The following is a 21,724-nucleotide window of genomic DNA, read 5'->3' on the forward strand; positions in this document are numbered from 1 at the left end:
CTTATAAAGCACTAACTGTTTGACACTCATATCCTCATATAAACTTCCCCTGGTGTGTCAACGAACAAAAGGAGTCATGTGATTTGCTTTAAAAGATAAAAAGCTCTTTATCTGTGTAAAGCAGCAATCCTTCCTGAGACTCTCTTCAAAAACTTGGTCTGACTACAGTTTATTTCTTTAGTAGTTGGGTATTAGAGGGCCTAACTTGGAAAAGACCCACTTCTTCAAAGATCTGACCATGCTTGCCACAACAAGACTAAATGCCAAAGGACATAACCCCTAATTTGAGCCAATAGATATTATCAGAGTGACAGCTTCCTGGAACACAAATTTCCTTCTGAACACAAGGAAGTCTGGAGGAGTTCATGAGTATACAGCTCTGCAAGTAGTATTTTATGGTATACAACCATGCTGTAGCTTAACTTGGCTACCTCTCTTTATGAATTTACATTATTATGATTTAGAGTACACCAGGAAGATGTAGAAGACCACACAAAGAAGTTTTCATTTTCTGTCAGGTGAAAAAAGTTACAAAAGAGCTTGCAGAGAATGATACTTAAAAAAAATTATATATAAAAATATTTATCTATGTAATAGGCATATATATATGAATAAAAACAGAATAGCAATTGACAGCTCAGGTTTGGAGCAGAGGATAGAAAAAAATGCAGCTTTGGATTTGAAGATAAGGTCATTGAAAACAGGAAGAAACTATAAGAATAATTTACCTTTAAAGACCTAGTAAAAGGGGTGCTTAGCCAGTTCAGTTGGTAAAGCATGCATCTTGATCTTGGGGTTTAAAAAAAAAAAAAGACTAATACAGTACATCTTAAGCAACAAGTCTGGGCAGGGGGCTTACCTTTGGGAAGACCTGCCATCACCACTTGCAAAGGAACCTATTTCATGGAGGTGGAGGCCCATTCTATTCCCCCAGGCTGGGACGCCACTCTGCCCCAGCCAGTCATATGAACAGCAGAATTGTCAGAAAATTCCACTGGCACCTAACAATGACATTCTCTGTTCTGATGCAGTCATAGAAAGCAAAATAAATCTGTTTTAATAATCGATTTTAAGTATTTTGAATATGAACTAAACTTGATACCAAGTAATGTTTTAGCCCAGCTGACCTGGTCTCTTAAAAAATGAATTAATGTCTCTACTGTATTAGAAATTAAAGTCCTTAGTGATTTCTCAAGTATTTGCTCTTTCAGCTGTATTTTAACTTAACAGCAGACAGGGGTAATTATTTTTATGTGGTTGAATTTTACATCACATTTCTTGTCAGAAACTACTGAAAACCCTTCATATGATACTGTTATTTACAACAAATTATCATGGTTACCTTAATAACAATTCATTTGATAAGAGTGTACTGACAGTACTCTGATAGCAACACAAACTATTTTTAGCTGCCATCAGTGACTAGATAATTGTCTTCCTGTTTATATCAATTCCTGGTTGAATGCAAGTTGTGAATGTGGGATCTCTGGAAGCACCCGTCAGATGGAAAATTGCCAACAAAGAACAAACCTCAGGAGAGAGAGAGCTTTAGGGAATTTCGAAATGCCATGAAATAGATATGATAAGAGGAAATTCAAGATTTTTCTCAAGATTTACTGCATTTACTCATTGGTATTCTCCTGTATTTTTTCATTTCACTGTTTTCTATGGCTTTCTCTAGATCTCTAAATGGAAGTCCCTTTGCTTCTATAGAATATATCTTCAAGCAGACTGCTTGTCACCGGCTGGGACAAAGCAAGGAAAAGCTGGTCTTCTCATCTTTCTTTCCCCACCCAGGTGCCTCTTACTCACCTCTTTGTTCCCTTCCTGCCTCCTGTAGGACTGCTGGACTATCAGATGCTTCATTCCCCACTATCGCTCACACTCCCATGTAATTCTCACCTAGGATTGTCAGATGTAGCAAATAAAAATACAGAGTGACCTGTTAAATGTGAATTTCAGATAGCTAATACTTTTAGTGTAAGTCTGTCCCTGCAATACTTGAGATATATTTATACTAAAAAAAAAAATGTTATTTATCTGGAATTCAAATTTAACTTGTAGTCCCATTTTACCTGGAGACACTCCTCTCAACGCTGTGGGTTACCAGGGGCCCTAATAGCTGCTTGGTCCCTCTTATTGAGAACTCTATCTGCTTAGGTCCCAGCCTGAAAGAATACCTAAATCTAAGTTCATTTCATCATAGTTGTCTATGTTCCTGTACTCTGTCATTTCCACAAGGGCTCCCTTAGATGTTTTTCACTCTAAGAATTCCAAATTACTGAAGGATGGCCAAAATACCAGATCTGAACTTTGCCCTCAATTACCCTGATAATATTAATTTTTAGCAAATGAATATAAAACTCACCATGATGGACCAGAATTCAGGTGCCCACATAACACACTCTTTCCATTCCTGCTTTATTTTTTTTAAGATTTTATTTATTTATTCATGAGAGACACACAGAGAGAGGCAGAGATGTAGACAGAGGAAGAAGCAGGCTCCATGCAGGGAACCCGACGTGGGACCCGACCCCGGGACTCTAGGATCACGCCCTGGGCCAAAGGCAGGCGCTAAACCACTGAACCACCCAGGGATGCCCCAGAGCACGACTTTTTTTTTTTTTTTAAGATTTATTTATTTATTTATGATAGACATTGAGAGAGAGAGGCAGAGGCCCTGGAGGAGGGAGAAGCAGGCTCCATGCTGGGAGTCCGACGCGGGACTAGATCCGGGGACTCCAGGACCGCGCCCCGGGCCAAAGGCAGGCGCCAAACCGCTGAGCCACCCAGGGATCCCCCTGAGTACGACTTTTAAAAGAATTCTTCTTCCCACTGTCTTGGACCTTGCTTGACAGGGAGTTTTTTTCTTCCACTCAGGTGATCAGAACACAAAAGGGCAGTCTATGTGTTTCGGACCAGCCGCCTTCCTTCAGAAGATCTCTGCATTCCCCAGGGTCCTGTGTCACTGTGATTTACCTAAGCAGCCCTAGATTTCCCCAACTCCTGGACAAAGAACAGATGTACTTCAATTCCTGTCAAGTAGAAGTTGGTATTTTATTTAATTCTAATTTTTTAGTTATCTCTACACCCAATGTGGGTCTTGAACTCACAACCCTGAGATTTAGTCTCATTTTCTTCTGACTGAGCCAGCCAGTTGTCCCAGGGTTTTATGTATTTATGCATTTATTTGAGAGAAAGAGCATGAGTGGAAGGGGCAGAGGAAGAGGGAGAGAGAATCTTCAAGCAAACTCCTTGATGCAGGGCTCCATTCCACCACCCAGGAGATCATGACCTGAGCCAAAACCAGGAGCCAGACGTTCAACTGACCAAGCCACCCAGGCACCCCTAAATAATTATCTTTTTGATGTTAACATTTTTGGATACATTGTTATAAATGCATCTATTTTAAAGTGTTTAGTGTGATAAATTTTGACTAATATACACATACACCTAAGTTGGCATCACCCATATCAATACATAGAACTTTCTATCACCCTCCAGAAAGTTCTCTTGTGCCCTTGCCTCAGGCACTACTATTGTGATTTTTATTATCATAGATTGACTTGGCCTATTCTTGAATATTAAATCATACAGTATGTACAAATAAGTAAAGAACATAAAGTATTGGAACATGAGTATTTCCAGCTAAAATTAAGGTCCAGTGAGGTGTAAGTTGGCTGGAAGGCAGGTAAAACAAAGGCAAATATGAAAAGTTAATCACTTTGTTAAACTAAGTCAAACTTGATTAAATGGGGAAAAAATTGTATCCTTCAAAAAGCCCTCGTATACTAAGGGATGGAATTAATAGTGTTCATAAAATATTGAATCAATTTGAATAAAGGCATTGTAGAATGAAGAACAAATGACCAGAGGCTAAAGAGAATGCACTGCTCCTTTCTCTTCAACCCAAATCATTGGGTGGTTAAGTAAAAGTAGCTAATAGCTTTTTTTAATTTTATTTTATTTTATTTTATTTTTTTTTTGTTTTTTTTTTTTTTGCTTTTTTTAAATTTTAAATTTTATTATTTATTATTTTTAGAGTAATTTTTAAAAAAGATTTTATTTATTATTCATGAGAGACACAGAAAGAGAGGCAGAGACACAGGCAGAGGGAGGAGAAGCAGGCTCCATGCAAGGAGCCCGATGTGGGACTCAATCCCAGAACTCCAGGATCACGCCCTGAACTGAAGACAGATGTTCAACTGCTGAGCCACCCAGGCGTCCTCTAATAAGCTTCTGATATCTTGGCCCATTTATCAGAGGTCATTAAGTGATTTAGTGTGAGTGGGAGATAATCTGTACAGGATGAAAAGATACCAGAAATGGGAGAAGGCACACACAACAACATGAGCGGCCTAGGCCTAGATGCATTGGTTCCACTATTGGAGGACCTGAAAGGTGAGGTCAGGAGTAGCAAAATGGATATCAGAGCACTTACTGCCCAAGTAAGTGGGATATCTGGCCCAACAGGAGAAACAGGCTTCATTCTACCTTGAGTTCCCCAACTCTGGGTAAGTCTCCGAAAACAAATGCAACTTGTTATGAAAAGATATTATATTTTATTTAATTAAAAAAAATCAATTTGTTGACATGCAAACCAACTGGACCAAACAGGACAAACTGGATCACACAGGAGCAATGCTCTAAACAAGCACTGACTGAAGAGCTCTGATGCCAACCAGAAGGGCCCCCAAACACAAGTTTGGCATGGGGCAGAGTAGAGTCCTTATGTCTTTCGGTGAAGACAAAGCCATTTGGTTGGCACTTCATAGGAATATCTTTCCACCATGTCGTCATCATATGGTATGTGCCATGAGTCTCCAGTTGTTTGCACCACTGTGTCATAACTGGGAATATTCTGTTGAATTAAAAAGGGAACCAAACATTGAGAACACTAAGGGGTTACCTGGCCATTTCCCTTTCTTTTCTGACAACTTCTCAGTTTGCTTCAGGAGTATTTTCTTTGACTTAATGAATTTTCAAAAAGCAGCTAGCTCTGTGAAGATAAACCCTAGTATTAGGGGTTCCTTTTTTTGGGGGGGGTTCATTTTAAGGTTAAACGCTCTCTATAGGAACATCACGTTTATAGGCTATAGTATCCCTTTTCTTGCCTTTATCAGTGAGACAAAAATTTCATATATATATAAAAGTAGAGAAATAGTAAAATGAACTCCCAGCCACCCCCCCAGCTTCAACCATTATCAACACGTGGCTAATTTTGTTTCATCCATACCACCCCTCAAGATTATTGTGAAACAAATCTCAGACATTATATTACTTCTTCTGTAATATTCAGTATGTACCCTTAAAAGATAAGGGTCTATTTTGTGAATATAAGTTCAATACTATTATTATACTTAAGAGTTAATAATTCCTTATCATGTCTACTGTTCATATTCTCCAATCCAAAATATATGCATATGTGCATGCATATATTTTACAGTTGATTTCTTTGAATAGGCATTGAAATTAGGTTGTTACATCATGGCTGAATTATCTCTTAATTTTAATTAGACCTTTACTTCTCATCTCTATTTTTCTTGTAATTTTTTGTTGTTGAGAAAACCAAGTCAGTTGTTCTGTATCATTTCCCAAAATCTTGATTTTTCATACAGACTTGTTTTGTATGTTTTTTAACCATTGGGCCATATTTACTATTGGGTAATGTATTTTTCTATAATAACTCTCCTTTGGATTTTCTCCCTTTGCTTTCACACAAGAGACATTCCTTGTATTTGTAGGAATATAAACTAGAATCAAAGGAGAACTCAGTTGAGTCTGTGCTGCTGAAGTGGATTAACAGGAAAAAGGAATTCCTTAGCAGAGGTATTCATGGACCACAAGGGATAAGGAATTTTCAGCTATTGCAAATAAATAGGAAAATTAAAAAATATGTATGAGGAGTTATAATTGGTAACATAATTGAAGTCACAACTGATGACATCTCAGATGTTTTCAATATATCAATTAATGTGGGGCTGGTCTATGAAAACTTTTGCCCTGGCTGACTTTCCCTTTCCAGGAACTGGCTAATTCCAAATACCAAACTGCAGCTGAGAAAAATAAAGCATTCAGAACCTTCAACTAATTGCAACATTCTTTTACTATGCCACATTTTTATTATATACTGGATTCTGTTGACATTAAGTAGAGAACAAATAACATACCTGAAAGATTATTTTTGATCCTGGGAGCCTATTAAGAATTGCTAGCTGATGTCCCCGCTGCCACTTAAAGAAGAGGTGCTGGGTCTTGGCATTGTGTAGACAGGCCTTGTGGTCCCGCATCAGATCTTTTGTGATAAACTTGCAGTGGTTCCCCGAGTGCAGCGTGGCATAGAGAAGGAATGGATCGTCCTCTGAGCTGAGCCAGGCATAAGAAAGAATACAATCAAACATAACCCCAAGGAAGCAGAGTACAGAATTCTTTACCATGCTTTTTACTTCTTATTCTACTTTCTTTAGAGGTGCTCCGCATTCTTTTCTTTTCTTTCCCCTTTTTTTTTTTTTTAAGATTTTATTTATTTAAGAGACAGAAAGAGGAGAGAACACCAGCTGGGGGAGGGGCAAAAGGAGAAGAAGCAGCAGACTCCCCACTGAGCAGGGAGCCCAATGCAGGAATTGATCCCAGGATCCTAAAATCATGACCCGAGCTGAAGGCAGACGTTTAACTGACTGAGCCACCCAGGCACTCTGATGCTCTGCATTCTTAACTGACATGATTTCAGTGATGCTTATAAACTAACCACCTCCAAGTCCTTTGCTAATTGACAGCACTATCTAGAACACAGATGGAAAGCGAAAGGGAAGGGAATGCAAATATTCACCTTGGCTCAATTGGGCTCTTCCACTAAAATGGAGAATTCTAACAATTATCCTCTCTTCCCATTCAAAAGTTGGTCTCTGTGTGCCCCAGATGCTGTTCCTATTTGCCTTATCCACCACAGAGCACACCCTTCCCCCGCTTTCCTCACTCAAACTAAAAAAATGTTCATAATAGTAACAGGGCAGGATGACACTTGCTTGCAAGTTACCAAACATAATGGGCTGCCCTCAAAGCTAAAATTGGTATCTCAAAGCAGCTTCTGGGAAGTCACCCAGATCAGCACCCAAAGGCATCTCCTGCTTTGAGAAGAGTCAGTGACTCAGAGTCTCCAATGGACCCTCAACTTCGGCACTTACCACTGGAGTACTGTGTGCTGTAAGAACAACAGTAGCTGCCTTGACTCAGAGATTAGGACTTCAGCATGTGATAGGTCTTTTGCCTTGATCCAAATGACCCAAATGGTAGGACCATTTAGTGTTTATTTTATACTGAACTATTTGGAATGAAATGATAAATGACTGGAATCTGTCTGCCTTAAAAATCTCCAGGGAAGGGGATCCCTGGGTGGCTCAGCGGTTTAGTGCCTGCCTTTGGCCCAGGGCCCAATCATGGGGTCCCAGGATCGAGTCCCACGTCGGGCTCCTGGTGTGGAGCCTGCTTCTCCCTCCTCCTGTGTCTCTGCCTCTCTCTCTCTCTGTGTGTCTATCATAAATAAATAAATAAATCTTTAAAAAAAAATCTCCAGGAAAAAGAGAGAGGGAAACAAAAAAAGAAAAAAAACATAGGGGATTAAATGGAACAAGATTAGAAAAATGATGGTAATTGTTGGAGCTGGGTGACAGTTACGTGGGGATTCACTATACTAATCTCTGTAATGTATGTCGGAAAAGACTTCTTTGGCACGTTGGTAGAAAATAGAATTAATATTAAAACTTAAGTCTTCAAATCTGAAGCCATAGAAGGTCACTTTAATGGACACAATAAGTACAAGTCTCAAACCAAGTATGAGACCAATTTCCAACAGGCTTTTTGGTTTTATTGCTGCATTTATCTAATTCTTCTACCTAAGAAATATAATAGTGATGATGAGAGCACTACATATATACTTTCTGTGTACTTGGTGCCCTGATACATATAAAACTGTGGCAGGCACCAAATACATAGAAACCATATGTGCTATTCCTGACCACCAAATCCTACCCCCTCCCTTATCCTTTTTTACCTATTTACTCTGCTTTATTGTCTTTAGCCTTGATCACTGCCTAGAATTACATTACTTTTTAATTTGTTTACCTGTTTAAATCCCATGAAGGCAGGGACTTGGTGAACTGTTGTTTTCCAAGAACACAGAAGGTTTTCATCTTTATATAATATTTGCTTAATGATTTAGGTAGGACCTAAATGGCATGCATTCTGTGTACTCATCTCACTTCTGACTTTATCTTCATCCTATTTCTCCTTTCTCCTGATTTCATCTATTTAAATTTATCCTGTGTAGGAAATATATTTTTATAAGCTGCCTCAAATCTTTTTTTGGATTCATTACACATGCACTTTAAAAATGGTGAATATAGGTAACTAACAAGCAGATGACTTGGGCCTAGTGTAATTCACCTAGAACTTTCAGTACTTACAGGTTGTCAGCAAAAAAGCAGCTGGCTTGTTTTTGCACCATTTTCATTTCATCCTTTCTCCACCTGGAGTGCTGTGTTAGCATGTGCTTTCGGCCCAGGACCAGCAGTTCCAGATTCTGCTTGGCTAGTTGAGAGACCACATCCAAGAGCTAAAAAACACAAAACCAGTGCCCAAGAAGGCCAAGGGAAGAATCTCAAGTAAGTGGAGTGATTCTTCCAGCTAGTACTCAATGGTAAAATACTTTTTCCTGGTAAGGGGTGAGAAAACATTCCTTAAAATAATTTTCTATCTTTGTAAGCCTGAAGAAAATGCTTCCTTATTACAAATTAAAGTCTAACTAATACCTGCCTACTGGTCAGGCTACTTTTCACTGGGTCTAGGGAGGAGTTCTCTAAGCCCAGACAAGATGAGTTGTTTTTAATGTCTATTTCACAGAGCACACTGGGATAGATATAGGAAGGTTCAAGGATGGGTTTTCGTCCCCAACCTGTTTCAACCAAAACAGCTCAGCTTTTATATACTTACATATCAGTACTCTGCATAAGTTTCCATTTGAATAAAGAGTTCTACTTCTTTTTTTTTTTAATTTGTATATGGCTAGTCTATAAAGCGTCTTTTCAGCCAACTTTTCTGTGTCATGATTTTGTTAAGACTGCTACCTTTCACTGAAATCCTTTTTTCCACTCAAAGCTCTGTCAGTTTCTATTCTCTAGTCTCCTTTTCAGTGAATTTACTCCCATTTTCTCTACTTCCCACTCATCTTGTGTGCACATGACCACTTCTCAAAAGTCTGGATTTTTAGCAAATCTGGTACTTTGGTAAGCTTGCCTACATTCAACCTTTCATAAGAAGTCTATAGATTACTTTTATTTACAATGTACTAAACTAAGTTATCAATGGATATTACTAAAAAAAAGAATTTAATGAAAAATTGTAAATTGTTATACAATATCAGAAATATAAAAGTTCTTTATAATAATTGCTGAGTCTATGAAAATCATGAGTTAAAAGTCACTGAAGAAATTAATTTTTTTGAGTCATGGTTGGAAAGGGCACTGATTTTAATTTAGCTTCTCTTCACTCATAATTTCTTCCCCTGTAGATTTTTAGAATATTTTTTAAAATTCCTTAATCAATAAAACTTCATTCGTTTATTTGGTCAGTTGTCAAATATAGTTTTAGCACTGTTATGTATAATATCTATGTAGATTCTCTAACAATTTAAGAATAAATTTAGCAAGGGCCAAATTTTTAGTATTACTGCTTAATGCTTTGGATTTACATTGTCCATCCTACTCCATTACTAATCTTATTTTAGGAAATTGCAGATGGTTTTATTATCTCTAATTAGTAGTTCTAGAATTAAGACAGAATGGACACAACTTGCCCACTGAATGTGTGCTAATACTTAAGCAGAAAAGTATACCAAGACCAGTCAGTGTAAAGCCTCTAAACCCAAAGCTTAAAACTAGTAAAATATAATTCTTTCCTTCAAAGCTAGGGATAGTGGCCTCTGTGTTCATTCAACAGTTATTTCCCAGGTTTCTCTAATTATAAGGCACATGGTAGGTATCTCAGCCTACAAAATTTTAAGAGACTTGGTCTCTGGGGTACCAGGGTGGCTCAGTGGGTTAAGCTCCCTTTCCCTCTGCCTACCCTGTTCTCTTTTTCTTTCCTATAAATAAAATCTCTCTCTCTTTAAAATCTTACCACCCAAAGACTGTTAACATGTATTTAACAGTGGATTTATTCCGTACATTTTTATATAATCTTATAAGCTTGTAAGCCATCATTTAATTTAATTTAATTTAATTTTTAATATTTTATTTATTTATTTATGAGAGACACAGAGAGAGAGGCAGAGACACAGGCAGAGGGAGAAGCAGGCTCCATGCAGGGAGCCCAACGTGGGACTAGATCCCAGGTCTCCAGGATCACACCCTGGGGCTGAAGGCAGCGCTAAACCACTGAGCCACCCAGGAAGCCCTGCCATCATTTTATTTATTTATTTTTTTAAGCCATCATTTTAAAAGTTAAGGCTAGCAATCAAAAACAAACATCTACACTATAAGAAAGTTTGGCTCATTGATCCAAATACCTCAAAAGATACTCAGAGGTGCATCTCCTTCAGAAAGTACTTGTAACATTCTCTTCTTCCTTTTTCTTTCTATCTACTTACTTTATTATGTATTTTTAAAGATTTTATTTATTTGAGAGAGGGAAAGCATGAGCAGGGGGGAGGGACAAGCAGACTCCCTGCTGAGCACGAGGCAGGACCCAATGCATGGCTCGATCCCAGGACACTGAGATCATGACCTGAGCCCAAGTCAGACACTTAACTGCTTAGCAGATGGAGCCACCCAGGCACCTCTATAACGGTCCTTTCCTAAAGCTATGTTGAAATTACAGATTATTTTCAGTGAGCCCAATTACAAAATAGCAACTGGATTCTTGAAGATAAATTACAATTACTTTTAAAATTTTCCATATGAATTCCTACCGAGTTAAAAGATGCCCCCCCTCAATCAAACAAAAACATTTTTTGATATTGATTGCTTAAATTTCCACGCAACTGGGAAGACGTGGCTTAAAGGAAAATACAACTGAGTCTTCAGAGCTATACTCTGGTTTAGATAAATGGCCTTAAGTTTACTAATATCATGTTAAAAACAGGGGCCCAGAAAAGGATTAGCTTGAACTGCTCTGGGGCACCATCTTGTGGCTTAGAGGTGTCGACTAGCTCTCTCTGAAACAATGCAAACAAAGGAGAATAAATGAAAGACACAGGAAAGAAAGAAGGGTATACAGAAAAAAGCACTGGCCTGAAACTATTGACAGTCTAGCTATGAGTCAACTTCCTTTGAGGTAAATTCCAAGGCTGGATCCAGTGGGCTAGGTCAGAGTCATAGGTATACTCAGAACAGTAAAGAAAAAGAAAATTTACATTAATTCTATATTAGAACAAAAATAAAAATGGGAGGGATTTCCACTTCTGGGAAGATGGGAGTAAATCTACATTTTCCTATCTCTGCCACTAAGTACAACTAAAAACTCCAGATATTATACAAAACAAACCCAGAAAGACTTTGAAAGTTTGATGTTTCCAAAAATCAAACACGTTTAAGATATAAACTACAGTATAGGGACACCTGGCTGGCTCAGTCAGTGGAACATGAGACTCTTGATCTTGAGGTTTTAAGTTTAAGCCCCATGTTGGTTGTGGATATTGCTTTAAAAAATATGGCATAAAATGAAATTTATGCCTATTTTCCAAATAAAGAAAAAAAATCAGAAATTAAGAAAAAGAAGACTGTGAAAGGTAAAGAGAAAAAACCAGACTGGCTAGAGTATTGGGGGCATGAAGAATGACATGGTAGTGAGTTCCTTAGATTTCCTTTTTGCCTCATATATCCTATACTTGGAGCCAGAAACCCCAAAATGCCGATGGGTACAGACAGAAAGAGCCCACCAAAGGTCTATTTTCTCTAGCCAAAGCACCAGGAAAGAGACCATCTGGCAAGATAGAAAACTTGCACAATGATGACACCAGCAGATTGTGATATTGTGTGTGTGTGTGTATACACATACATAGGAAGGCAAGAAAAATTAAACAAAAACACAAAATAGAGATGATAAAAAACAAAAAATAAAATGGCACACGTAAATCCTAACAGTTCAATAATAACATGAAATATAAAGGGTTTTTAATACCCCAATTAAAAGAAGCTGGCAGAGTGCATTAAAAAACATAATCCAACTACATACTATCTAAAAGAAACTCATTTCAAATATAAAAATAGAGGCTGGTGGAAAGTTAAAGGGTAGAATAAGTTAAATCATGCAAACTATTCCTCAAAGGAAAGCCAGAGTGGCTACATTAATATTAAATAAAGTAGAAGTCAGAGCAAAGAAAATTATTACTAGACATGATAAAAGGATCAATCTACCAAGAAGACATAGAAATTCTAAATGTGTGTGCACCAAACAACAGAGCTGCAAAATATGTGAAGCAAAAGCTGACAGAATGTAAAGCTGAAATAGGCAAATCTATAGTTATAGTTGGAGGCTTCTCTCTCAACAACTGGGAGAAGACCTAGACAGAAAATCAGCAAGTATATGGAAGAGCTCAACAACACCATCCATATTCATGGATTGGAAGACTCAAAATAGTAAAGAGGTCAATTCTTTCCAAATCCATATGTGGGTTTTAATGTAATTCCTACCAAAATCCCAGCAAGATTTTTTGATGGATACAGACAGGATTATTATAAACTTATATGGTAAGGCAAAAAAAAGAACAGCTAAAACAATTTTGAAAAAAAAAAAGTGGGAAGAAGCAGTTTACCTCAACTTAAGCCTTATTATAGAGCTAAAGTAATTTAAATTCTGTGATACCGGTAGAGGGGTAGGCATATAGATCAACAGAACAATAGTGAGCCAGAAATAGACCCACACAAATATGCCAAGTGCTGCTGAAACAATTGGACATCAATAAGTAAAAAATAAGTAAAAAATAAACCTCTATTTAAATCTCATACCTTATATAAAAAACTAAATCAAAATAGACCATGGACTTAAATGTAAAACAAACTATAAAGTTAGAAAAAAAAAAACTGAGGAGAAAAATCTTCATGATAGAGAGCTACACAGAGTTCTCAGACTTGACATCTAAGACCGTATGCAGAAAACGAAACATTGATAAATTGGACTTCATCAGAATTAAAACTGTTTCCTTTATGAAAGGTCCTGTTAAAAAGATGAAAAAGACAAGTTATAGATTGGGAGAAAATACTTGCAACTACATATTCAACAAAGAAGTGGTATCTAGAACGCTCTTGCACTGTTGGTGGGAATGTGAACTGGTGCAGCCACTCTGGAAAACTGTGTGGAGGTTCCTCAAAGAGTTAAAAATATATCTGCCCTATAACCCAGCAATTACACTGCTGAGATTTACCCCAAAGACACAGATGCAGTGAAATGGCAGGACACCTGCCCCCAATGTTTATAGCAGCAATGTCCACAATAGCCAAACTGTGGAAGGAGCCTCGGTGCCCATCGACAGACGAATGGATAAAGAAGATGTGGTCTATGTATACAATGGAATATTCCTCAGCCATCAGAAAGGATGAATACCCACCATTTGCTTCGACATGGATGGAACTGGAGGGTATTATGCTGAGTGGAGTAAGTCAATCAGAGAAACAAAAACATTATATGGTTTCATTCATTCGGGGAATATAAAAAATAGTGAAAGGGATTAAAGGGGAAAGGAGAGAAAATGAGTGGGAAATATCAGAGAGGGTGACAGAACATGAGAGACTCCTAAGTCTGGAAAACGAACAAGGGGTGGTGAAAAGGGAGGTGTGGGGGGGTTGGGGTGACTGGGTGATGGGCACTGAGGGGGGCACTGGACAGGATGAGCACTGGGTGTTATACTGTATGTTGGCAAATCAAACTCCAATAAAAAAATATACAAAAAAAGAGAAGTGGTATCTAGAACATATAAAGATCTCTCAAAACTCAAAACAGTTAAAAAATGTGCAAACAATCCAAATAAAACTTGAACAAAGTCCTTTTGGGGCACCTTTGGCTCAGTTGGTAGGACATGCGACTCTTGATCTTGGGATCAAGCCCCAAGCTGGGGGTAGAGTTTACTTAAAAATAAAACAAAACAAACCCCAAAGACCTTTCACCAAAGACATGGATGATATACAAGTATATGAAAAGATATCCTACATTATTAGCCATCAGGGAAATGCAAATTATAACTCAATGAGGTATCACCACACACCTATCAGAATGCCTAAAATAAAAAATAGTAATAACACCAAATGTTGGTGAGGATACGGAAAAACTGAATCACTCATATACCACTGGTAGGAATGTAAAATGGTACAGTTACTCTAGAAACGGTTTGGTAGATTCTTGTAAAACTAAACATGCAACTACTAATGTGACCAAGTTATTGTGTTTCTGGACATTTATCCCAGAGAAATGAAGACTTAGGTTCACACAGACACTTGTACACATGTTTAACTACTTATGTTTATTCTTAATAGCCAATATGTGGAAACAGTCCAGATGTCCTTTAATAGGTGAATAGTTAAACAAACTGGTACATCTAGATCATGGAATATTAATCGACAATAAAAAGGAACAAAGTATTGATACTGCAACAACTTGGATTGATCTCCACAGAATTATGTTGTGTGAAAAAAGCCAAACAGAAAGGGTTATGTACTTGCGATTCCCCTTATATAACATTTCTGAAATGAGAAAATCCTAAAAATTGAGAACAGATTAGTGGCAACTGGAGGCTAAGTTGGAGGTGAGGTCAGGCAGGAAGTAGGTGTGGCTATAACAGGGCAACAGGAGGGATCCTTGTGGTGATGGAAATTTCTCTATCTTGACTCTATCAAGGTCAATATCCTGATTGTGATAATACAGTTTGGCAAGATACTACCATTGTAGGAAAGTAGGTAAAAGATACATGGGATCCCTGTGCATTATGTCTTATATCTGCATATGAATCTACGATGACCTCAAAATAAAAAGTAAACAAAAAAGCCAAAACAAAACAAAAAACAAAACCTCTAAGCCAAACAAACTGGAGGTTCTAAGGACAAAGGGGTCTGTGACAAATATCCAATGCATGCTGGATGGTTAATATAAGATATAAAAGGCAATCTTCTCCTGAGACCATAAGCAGGAAATAGGTTTAGATGAGAAAGATGAAGAATTTTCTTGAGCTCAGGGCAGTCCTGACCATAAAAGCCACAATCCACTCTGGACTGTTTTTTAAATTTATTTATTTATTTTATTTTTATTTTTTAAAGATTTTGTTTATTTATTCATGAAAGAGAGAGAGAGAGAGAAAGAGAGAGAGAGAGAGAGAGAGAGGCAGATATATAGGCAGAGGGAGAAGCAGGCTCCATGCAGGGAGCCCGATGTGGGACTTGATCCCAGGTCTCCAAGATCACACCCTGGGCTGAAGGCGGTGCTAAGCCACTGAGCCACCCGGGCTGCCTGACACACTTATTTTTGGCATAAAAATGCTGAAAGGTAGTTCCTGAGCTTAGGGTAAAAATACATTTGGCATGGTTACATGTGTTAGAAATAACTGCGTAGGGATACTCAGGCAGTAGAAAAGCTGCCCAGGAGGTGGTAGAGGCCAATGAGAGCAAGAGCTTTTCTGAGTAATCCTAAACAGCAAGTGTAACTTCCTTTCCCTATTCTTAACTTGTTACCCCAAGCCTGCAGTCTCTGGCACTTCCTGGGTTGTGTGGACTGTAGATCTTCAAAAGCCCTTAAGCCTTTGGGATCTGATGTCTATAGAAATTAGTTTCATGCCAGTTCTTCAGCAGGATACCTATAATTAGTATACCCTATATTAAAATACTCATTATCAGATACAGTCTGGAAAAAGTTTTGGAAGCAACCCAAATGTCTAACAACAGCTGGACAACAAAATGTGTAAAGGCATACAGCAGAATATTATTCAGAATATTATTCAGAATAATATTCCTATTAAAAAGGAATAACATTCTGATACATGCTACAACATGGATAAACCTAGAAGACATTTATGTTAACATTATGTTAAGGCATTAAACCAGACACAAAAGAACCAATATTGTATGATTCCACTTGAGTACCTAGAGTAGTCAAATTCATAGAGAAAGAAAATATAATAATTGCAAGGGGTAGGGGTGGGATGAATGAGAAGATATTATTTAATGGATACAGAATTTCAGTTTGGGAAGGTGAAAAGGTTCTAGAGATGAATGGTGATGACAGCTGTACAACAATGTGAAGTACTTAATGCCATTGAACTGTATACTTATTTATTTTTTTTTTTAAAGTTGATGGTATTTTTTTTTAATTTTTTTTTATTTATTTATGATAGTCACAGAGAGAGAGAGAGAGAGAGAGAGAGAGAGAGAGAGAGAGAGGCAGAGACACAGGCAGAGGGAGAAGCAGGCTCCATGCACCGGGAGCCTGACGTGGGATTCGATCTCGGGTCTCCAGGATCGCGCCCTGGGCCAAAGGCAGGCGCCAAACCACTGCGCCACCCAGGGATCCCTGAACTGTATACTTAAAAGCAGTTAAAACAGTGGGTTATAATGTAAGTGATGAATTATTAACTTCTACTCCTGAAACTAATATTATACTATTTGTTAACTGGAATTTAAATAAAAACTAGAAACTACAAAACATGGTTAAAATAAATTTTACATTATGTATATTTCAATAAAACAAAGTTTTATTATTGAAATCTAAAAATATAAACAAAAGTAGGTAAAATAGCATAATGAACTGCTGTGTGCCTGTCATCAGCTTCAATAATTATCACCTGATGGCCAATCCAATTTCATCTATATCCCCACCCAGATTATTCTCCCTCTCAGATTATCTTGAAACAAATCCAATATCAGATCATTTCTTCTGTAAATATGTCAGTACGTACATCTAGACATAAGGAATCTTTAAAAAAAAAAGCACAACACTATTATCAGATCTAAAAATTTAACACTTCCTTAATATCAAATATATAGTGTTCCTTGAGTCATGTTTTTTTTTAAACAGTTTTCAAAAAAATCAGGATCTAAAAAAGCTTCATATATTGCAATTGCTTGATTGCAGTTAAAGAAACATAGCTGTTTGTCTTACAGAATTTCCCACACTTAGATTTTGCTGACTGCATCCCCATATAACATACTCTCCAGTTGTCTGTTTTTCCAAGGACAAGGAGTAGCATGTTGAAGGTGGAAGGTCTCTATTAAGTACGCTGAATTCGAGAAACTGCAAGCTGTCAAATGTGTTTCAAGCCAAAGTGTGGGATGACAGTGATGAATGCCAGAAATGAGGCTGGAAATGAATGTAGAGGTCAGATCACAAAGGTCCTTGTGTAAGCTGTGATATGGAATCTTTCCCCACCTCAAAGCAATGGGGGGAAAACAAAGGATTGAAAACAGGAGCATGACATGACTACCAATTTAGAGACCAAAATTGTAAACTGCAAGAAAGCTAGACAAGGAGATCAAGTAGGGGGCTTCTGTGGTAATCCAAGTAAGAGATGAGACCTGGTAGTAAAGATGGAGAGAAGAGAGCCCTCTGAGAGTCAGGAGAAAAGCAGAAGTGATCGGGCTTAATCATTGATCACATGTGGGATATGAAGAGAGGGAAAATCCAAGGAAGACTGGGACAACTGGACAAATGATGCTACCAAGACAAGATCTATGAGAAGAAAAGCTCATGATATCCCCAGGTGGGAGATTTCCAATGGGCAGCCAGTTTTGTGACTCCACTATTTAGCAGAGGAGTCTGGGCCAGAGATAAAGATTTGGAGCCATCAGGGAGTAGATGAGGTATCACAGGAAGGATACAGACTTAGAAAGGAATAAAGCTGAGGATGAAACACGAGGAATACTACTTTTTGAAGACAAGAATAAGAAAAGAATTTAATATAAACTTGGGGAATGGCCAGAGATGAAAGCAAAACCAAGAGACAGAAGTCTCTCAGAAAGACTATAAAAGCATTTCTAGAAGAAAGGAGAGGTTAAGTATCAATGCTTAGAGACACCAAAGTGCGACCTGCAACTTGAAGGAGTCACTTTGACAACACCATGGTGACAAGAGTGAGATTTCAGTCAGTTTCCTAAACTACATATGGTTACAGTTTGCTTTATCTAGAGAGACTGTGTCTTACGAGCATAGCTCTATTTTGCTCACCAAAGATATCAATCAATTCCGCTTTTTCGTTTCAGAAACTGTGTCGTACGTCCTCTTCAAAACTTCCAACCTCCAGAAGCTTCGTTATGAAGGGAGTAGGTGGTTGATTTTTTTTTTTTAAAGATGGAAGAAACCTGACAGTATTCATATTCTGATCAGATAAAGTGCACAGTAGAGGCTGAAGGTACAGGCATAGAGGGGATGATTGCTGGAACTGGTTTTGGGAGAAAGCAGCAAGAGACTCTAGAAAAGCGGTAGGAGAGAGAACTCTAGCACAGAGGCGGATTTGAGCAGAGATAAACTGGTTTGACTGTGGTGTGTGTGTGTGTGGTGTTATGTCGAAACAAGAGGTGGCTCCTCCTAACAGCTTCTATTTTCTGTGTGAGTCATTGGCAAAGGGGTGGTGGTGGCGAGAAGCTGGAGGCTCAAGGGCAGAGGCAGGGAGGAGATGCAGCTGGTGTACGGCTGGAAGTGGGAGCCGGTTGTAGACTCACAGAGCAAGCCAATCAGTGTAAAAACCCAGAAGACGGTAGAAGCCAGGAGTGCCTAGAGGCAGCAGCGGTCTGCGCAGTAGGGAGATTTTCAGCACTCAGCGTCCTGGCTGAGTAAGAAGGTCAGTGTGAGTAATGATCATTCCTTGTTCCACACTAACATTTGGTCAAAAGGCACTTTCAGGTGGAACCATAATCAAAACATCACTCATCTAATATCACTCTCCCTATTTCCTACTGAAGATACCATTCCAAATTTAGATCAATATAGGATCTGTGGTTTGGATCTAAGTCAGGATCCAGGTCTTTGTCAGGAATTCCAAATTCCTATTTTATTTATTTGCTCAGATTGCTTTACGTTTTAAATGTGAAATAAGGTACCCTCCCCCTCTCCTCTTTCCTCTCCCTGACTATCCTTAACAGTATTATGAACATTTTTATCTGTCAAGTCATCAACAAAAATGTAAAATGACATCACAGCCACATACAATTCCTATATGAAAAGCTCATTGGAGAAAGTATCTTAAAACCATGTGGCTTTCAGGGCATGCTCTCTCTGGCAATGTCTCCCCTTTCTAATGACTTCTGGAACCAACCAATCGGTAAGGTGGCCCTGGGAGGCTGCAGGTTAGTGTTGAAGTATGTTCTCTTCCTCAACCTACCTCTCTACCTTCTTCAGTCCAATCTCTCTCCTTTTAATGCATCAGTCGGGGAACAGTGAGGAGAAGCTGTATTTACTTATCTTAGCCTTATCTCTGGGCAGTTCCTTCCCCAATTCTATCCAGCTAGTCAGAGCCCACAGTACCCAGTGAATAAGGCATCCTGTGTCATTCTCTGGCAGCTTCTGATGCTGGTATTCGAGGTGTGAAATGGGAAGGCCAAAGATTCCTACATTTAGCTGTGGACAATTTTCTTTGAAGGACCTGATGCAGAAGAGGAGCTTGATTAAAGTAGAAATTGTTCTCTCTGAAAACGGTCAGTAGCTGTTATAGGTGCAAACAGTGATCAGATGGGGTGTTTGAGGAACAAGGCATTGTGTACTTGAATGGTCTAAGTTTTTGGAGGCCTCATTTTTCTCAGATGAAACCATGTAAATAGTGCTCACACTGAGGAAGATGTGAAGTGATTTTGTCCTTGACCTGTCTTCTCTTTATACATATACACAGCTATTAAGTTCAGCACCTGAGCTGCAAAAGGAAAGCAGATTAACTTTAAATAGAATGTTGAGGAGTGCCTGTGTGGCTCAATATCTTAAGGCTCAAGTCATGATCTTAGGGTCCTGGGATCGAACCCTGCGTTGGGCTCCCTGTTCAGTGGGTAGTCTTCTTCTCCCTCTCTCTCTCCCCCTCCTCCCAACTTATGCCCGCTCTCTCCCTCTCTCTCAAATAAACAAATAAAATCTTTTAAAAAATAGAATGTTGATGTTAAAGAGATTATTTTCCATTATTTCTAAGTGGAGAGACTTAAAATTCCATAAGAAACAGAAATTCTTAAAATAATCACAAACTGCCTACATCTGGCTTCAACATAAAAGAATACCAATTTCTAAGATCAGTTACATAGTTTTTTTTTTTTTGGACACTAAAGCCAGGAAATACACATCTACTTTTTATGCTATTGCTTCACTCAAGACAACCTCATGGTAACTCCAGGCTTGAACTAGGATGGATGGGAGGTGGAGGGTTCCTATTTGAATTTGGCTGGGTTTTGGGATACAATGGGTTTATGTTAAAGGCAGACAAGAGAAAGCAAGAAAAGTGAATAAAGATTCTTTGGATCCTTTTCTTTCATGTGCATTAATTAATTTTGACAATTATTTCCCATGTTCCCAAGAGAACATGAAGTAACTTTAGAGATATAATGATTGATGAACTCTATAGAGACAATGTTCTCAGACTCAGAAGACTACACAGTGTTATAAATTGACACACTGTGCTCTCCACAAAGTTTGCAGCAGAAAAAAACAAGGCAAGTCATAACTTACACTAGAGCAATGGAGTTTTCTACTTGTTTCTGTGTTCCTACTAGCTGTGGGTAAGCTCATACCCAGTTTCATTCTCTTCTTTGTCTTTGTAACTCTCATTATTCTCTTAAGCTAAGTATGGGGAAGAGAATTCCTGCCCTAGAGACAGTCCTCAGGTGACTGCTAGATTCAGTATTTTTCTGTGCTCCTCTGAAAATGCCACCAAGGAAGGAGTGCAGGAAACCCATCAAAGTTGTGGCTCAAGGCTTCTCATCACGTTTTCATTTGCCAACTACTTACTGGTGTGGTCTTAGCCTTAGTTCTACCTAGAACAGCTGTTGCTGCTTACACAGAATGAGAGAGAGAGAGAGAGAGAGAGAGAGAGAGAGAGAGAGATCATTCTTTACTTAAAGAAGATTAATGACATTTTATTGCTAGAACTGTTCAGGAACCAAATACCACATATGACACAGATTAACATTTGATGAAAATGAATTGGAAGAAGATGAAAAAAGGAAATGTTTTAGAGAAGCAGCAGAAGCTGGGGTGAGGAGGGGGAGGGAAACTTCACTGGGTGGTACTCAAGAAGTGGAAGCTTCAAAAGCCTGGTAGTGGAGTTTCAGGGAGGAGACGCTGAGACTGAAGCAGAGTCCTGCTCCTATCCTTGGGAACCATGTACTCTGAACACCGAAGATTTAAAAATCTGATGACTGACTGACTCTATAAAGCTCTTTAAGTCTCTTGGAAGAAAGCAGATGCATAAAATACTATCAACTTTATTATGATGTCGTAAATGATCCCACTGGTTTACATTAGACTCACCATGTCCTATATCCTGCTTTCGTCAGTCTTTGGTATTTTGGGGAGATTTCAATGATCTCATGTTGTCTTTAGTCAATGAAACAGTCTACGGAGGAAGAGAAATGCCCTTCCTGACTTGGGAACATCCTGTCAAGTGTGGGATGTTTTTCCTGCGTACCATGTCTCTCCAAGCCATTAGCACCCACACAGTTGTCCAGCCTTTTAGAGAATGATTAAAATTGGCCAAGATGGATTTCCCCCGCTAGCTGACAAT

At 38.5% G+C, this 21,724-nt stretch overlaps 1 protein-coding gene across 1 annotated transcript in view; it reads right to left on the reverse strand.

The window, feature by feature from the left end:
* Positions 1-4,542: 4,542 nt before the first annotated feature.
* The window catches only part of LOC121493491 (protein only RNase P catalytic subunit), a 118,189-nt gene continuing 101,007 nt past the window's right edge, over positions 4,543-21,724 (reverse strand). The window contains exons 6-8 of the mRNA XM_041759395.1: positions 8,463-8,611; positions 6,171-6,366; positions 4,543-4,861 (exon numbers count right to left, since the gene is read on the reverse strand). Of these exons, the coding sequence (XP_041615329.1) occupies positions 4,730-4,861; positions 6,171-6,366; positions 8,463-8,611 (477 nt within the window). The 3' untranslated portion in view covers positions 4,543-4,729. The remainder of the gene's footprint in view (positions 4,862-6,170; positions 6,367-8,462; positions 8,612-21,724) is intronic.

Source organism: Vulpes lagopus, chromosome 6, assembly GCF_018345385.1.
Source record: "Vulpes lagopus strain Blue_001 chromosome 6, ASM1834538v1, whole genome shotgun sequence".
In the NCBI taxonomy this organism is placed as follows: Eukaryota; Metazoa; Chordata; class Mammalia; order Carnivora; family Canidae; genus Vulpes; species Vulpes lagopus.